The 4483-nt window shown below is 39.4% G+C and overlaps 1 protein-coding gene across 1 annotated transcript; it reads left to right on the forward strand.

The window, feature by feature from the left end:
* Window positions 1-2620: 2620 nt before the first annotated feature.
* On the forward strand, window positions 2621-3547 carry LOC116055569 (olfactory receptor 2A12-like). Its single transcript, XM_031307578.1, has one exon. The coding sequence runs from the start codon at window positions 2621-2623 to the stop codon at window positions 3545-3547; it is 927 nt and encodes a 308-aa protein (XP_031163438.1).
* The last annotated feature ends 936 nt before the right edge of the window (window positions 3548-4483 follow it).

The following is a 4483-nucleotide window of genomic DNA, read 5'->3' on the forward strand; positions in this document are numbered from 1 at the left end:
GTGAAGCTGAGGAAACACGTCTCCGACTCACAGACCATCAGCACCAGATCGCCCCAGGGCTATGTTCTTTCTCCTCTGCTCTTCTCCCTGTACACCAACAGCTGCACCTCCGGTCACCAGTCTGTCAAGCTTCTGAAGTTCGCGGATGACACCTCCCTCATCAGACTCATCTCTGATGGTGACGAGTCCGCCTACAGGTGAGAGGCTGACCACCTGGTGACCTGGTGCAATCAAAACAACCTAGAGCTCAACGCTCTAAAGACAGTGGAGATGGTTGTGGACTTCAGGAAGAACTCAGCGACACCTGCCCCCATCACCCTCTGTGACTCCACAATTGACACTGTGGAGTCTTTCCGCTTCCTGGGAACTATCATCTCCCAGGACCTCAAGTGGGAGCTGAACATCAGCTCCCTCGTCAAGAAAGCACAACAGAGTATGTACTTCCTGCGGCAGCTGAAGAAATTCAACCTGCCAAAGACAATGATGGTGCAGTTCTACACAGCCATCATCGAGTCCATCCGTACATCCTCTATCGCCATCTGGTATGCTGCTATCACTGCCAAGGACAAGGGCATACTGCAGCATGTCATTTGGTCTACAGAGAAGGTGATTAGCTGCAATCTGCTGCCGCTCCAGGACCTGTACGCCACCAGGACTCTGAAGCGTGCTGGAAAGATAGTGGCTGGTCCCTCCCACCCTGGCCACAAACTCTTTGAGTCACTCCCCTCTGGCAAGAGGCTGAGGTCCATTAGGGCCAAAACCTCACGCCACAAGAACAGTTTTTTCCCATCCGCCACTAGCCTTATCAACAAGGCCCCGAACCCACCCTGACACTCTCCACACTCCACCTCTGGCTCTACATGCCATTGTACTTACTCTGCTGTACTGCTCTTTCTAGTTTTATTTTTAATACATACTGTGTATATATATTTATACTTATATTGTTTATATTCTAATACTTGATTTTCTTAACCTTCTTATATTTAGAGAATGTGTGACATGCACCTACAACACCAAAACAAATTCCTTGTATGTGTAAAAAACATACTTGGCAATAAAGCTTTTTCTGATTATAATTCGGATTCTTTTAGAACATAAAAGTCTTTCACTATCTCTTATTGTTTCTGAATGTAGCACTTGAAGCATTTCAGCATATTTGATGAAGTTGATCTGCTTGCATCATTCTTGCAATTTTGGGTTGTATCCACATGGTTGAATGTACTTCTCATGGGTCACTTTGGATAAGGCAGCAGCTAAGTAAATGAAATGCAGTGTTTTCCCTACAGGAATCCCCGCCAAGCCAGAAATCCTTTTTTGTAATGCCAAAAATAACATCAAATATCTATTGTGTTGCCCTAATTCATTCAGTGTTGCACTGCAGCGAGTCTGTGAACGAGGCAGCTGTGTGTTGTTAGTTCACGTCTGTAACAGCAGGACAGTAGAGTCTGAACTCTAAACTGCTAAAGTCCGTTGAAAAGTAGACAGTTACAAACAGGCTCTACTGTTGTCTCTCTACATACTACTCTCTACTGTTGTCTCTCTACATACTACTCTCTACTGTTGTCTCTCTACATACTACTCTCTACTGTTGTCTCTCTACATACTACTCTCTACTGTTGTCTCTCTACATACTACTCTCTACTGTTGTCTCTCTACATACTACTCTCTACTGATGTCTCTCTACATACTACTCTCTACTTTTGTCTCTCTACATACTACTCTCTACTGTTGTCACTCTACCTACTACTCTCTACTGTTGTCTCTCTACATACTACTCTCTACTTTTGTCTCTCTACATACTACTCTCTACTGTTGTCTCTCTTCATACTACTCTCTACTGTTGTCTCTCTACATACTACTCTCTACTGTTGTCTCTCTACTGATGTCTCTCTACATACTACTCTCTACTGTTATCATCTTACAGCACCAGGGTTGAGCTGCTGCTCTGCCCGGTGCATTCCATACAGACGCTAAAGGGTGATGTTTGCGTCGGTATCTCACACTGAGACACTGACCAAGTGTTAGTATTTTACGAATTGGGAGTGAGAACTGGTTTACAGAACAGGAGGGGACAACAGAGCATTTCTGTGAACACGTAACGATATGTTGAATATATGACTTATAAACTTGAATTTGAAGTGATTACACCACTTTAAATATTTAAATATTTCTTTAGATCGCTTTTACATGAAATTGTTTTTAACTACCAACAAATTAAAACTATTTTCTGAGCCTCAGTTAGAAAATCAGTAACTGGTTTCTTTGACGATGACGTCAGTCGGCTGCTGTGGGCGTCCACTGACTCTCAACGTTTAGAAGAAGCAGAAGCAGAGTTACAGTTCAGTACGGAGGGACACACAGTATCATTCACACAACATCACAAACTGTTTGTAGTTTCTCCCCTAACCATTATGTTGTCTTTAAATAAGAGTGGTAAGTTGTAAGATGTTTGTCACACGATTCCTCACTCATTTGTTGACTGTAAGAATACTGTTTGTGTTGATGCTTTAGCTGCACTCTGTGATACATGTTAATATTTAAACAGTTGCACACTTGTAACAGACAACACGTGACATAATACTCATATTGTGATACAGTATTTTGAACCAAAAGGAGAATTATGATAAACTCTTCATATGTTTCATATTTCACTTTTGGTGCATACTTTGATATTGGACTCTTTAAATACTTATTTTTTCTGATCATTATGTGTTTTTATGCTTTAATTGTTTGTGCCAATCTTTTGTTGATTGTGGTTATCTGCATGAACAGAAGCTTACATGAACCTATGTACCTTTTTCTGTGCAGCCTGTTTGTAAATGAACTGTTTGGTAGTACAGGGTTGTTTCCATTCCTTCTGGTTCAGATCCTCTCTGACATTCACATTGTTTCTGCTCATTTTTGTTTTATACAGATTTATTGTTTGAATGCATATGCAACTATACAATTTCATAATTTATCCATTCTGTCTTATGACAGATATCTTGCTATCTGTTATCCTCTGCAATATAACACACGTATGACATATAACAAGGTTACCGTGCTTGTTGCTCTAACATGGTTATACCCATTTGTTGGAGTTGCTGTCTTGATATCTTTAAGTGCTCCTTTACAGCTGTGTGGGAACATCATTAACAAAGTTTACTGTAACAACTATTCTGTTGTCAAACTGGCCTGTTCTGACACCACAGTGAACAACATTTATGGACTCATTTGCACTTGTCTTGTAATCTTTGGTCCTCTCATTTTAATCCTTTACACCTACGTTAAGATCCTTAAAGTTTGTTTTTCTGGTTCTAAACAGACCAGACAGAAAGCTGTCAGTACCTGCACACCTCACCTTGCTTCTCTGCTCAACTTTTCTTTTGGGGGTTTCTTTGAAATAGTGCAGAGCAGGTTTGATATGAGCAGTGTACCCATGATGTTGCGGATTATTTTGTCATTGTACTTTCTGACCTGCCAACCGATCTTCAACCCTTTAATATATGGACTGCAAATGTCTAAAATACGTAGCTTATGTAAAAATCTTATCTTTGGTAAAACATAAACTGATGTTTAAAAGTATCTTGCTGGTTGGTGAACCCGTGAATGAATTTGTAGGAAAATTATGTAGAAACTAGGAACTCCCTACGCATACACATCTGTAACTCTACTGACCTGGACACATGCAAATGACTCATCAAAACCATTAAAACTTACCTCTTTAGATTATCATTTACCCTCTAATAATATTACACTCCACCTGATGTTAGTTAATGGATTTATTGTTTCACTTGCTTTCATGGTGCTTGATGTACTGGTTTTATTATAAATTGACATTCACACTGTTTCTGCTCCTTTTTGTTTCCTGCAGATTTTCTATGTGAACATATACTTATGGCAGTGTACAGTTTACTAATGGCTTTCAAGTGCTATTTTTTGGAGGTTGTTGTGATTTTGTTTTTGTTAAAAAGGATTTTGTAAAATTGGTTTCAAAGGAACTGGTATCATTTTTGAACAATAACCAGTCCTACTGAAGAGGTACATGAGTCATGACATTAGAATTCAAATTTGAAGTTAAAAGAAAACTTGAATTTTTTGTCATGAACATACAGAGGCGCAACTACCCAGTGTCAGAGGGATATGCAGCAACAATTTTGGCGCCCCCTCCCCATAAAATACAAATAAATAAATAAGTGTATCATGTATGGGCTTTAAATAATAAAGGTTCAGCCACTAGTAAGCCTACCATAATTACAAATAATGTATGTATATATATATTTGTGTGGTCTAACTACAGTAATAGAACTCCTACCTGATGTCATCACTGGTCTCATCTCTACTTGATGTCATGTCTGTCTCATTCACTCCTTGCCTATATTCTTCTCCACTAAGACACATTGTCAAACAAACATGTAATAGATTTCGCATATTAGTTTTTCCATATTAATAATAATAAGAAATTAATCTATTGGTATCACATGGCTCCCCTTATACTTCCACC

This window comes from Sander lucioperca, chromosome 5 (genome assembly GCF_008315115.2).
Source record: "Sander lucioperca isolate FBNREF2018 chromosome 5, SLUC_FBN_1.2, whole genome shotgun sequence".
In the NCBI taxonomy this organism is placed as follows: domain Eukaryota; kingdom Metazoa; phylum Chordata; class Actinopteri; order Perciformes; family Percidae; genus Sander; species Sander lucioperca.

Bases quoted from the DNA above. Each gene is read 5' to 3' on its own strand.
- LOC116055569 (XM_031307578.1), top strand. From the start codon at position 2,621: ATGATAAACTCTTCATATGTTTCATATTTCACTTTTGGTGCATACTTT.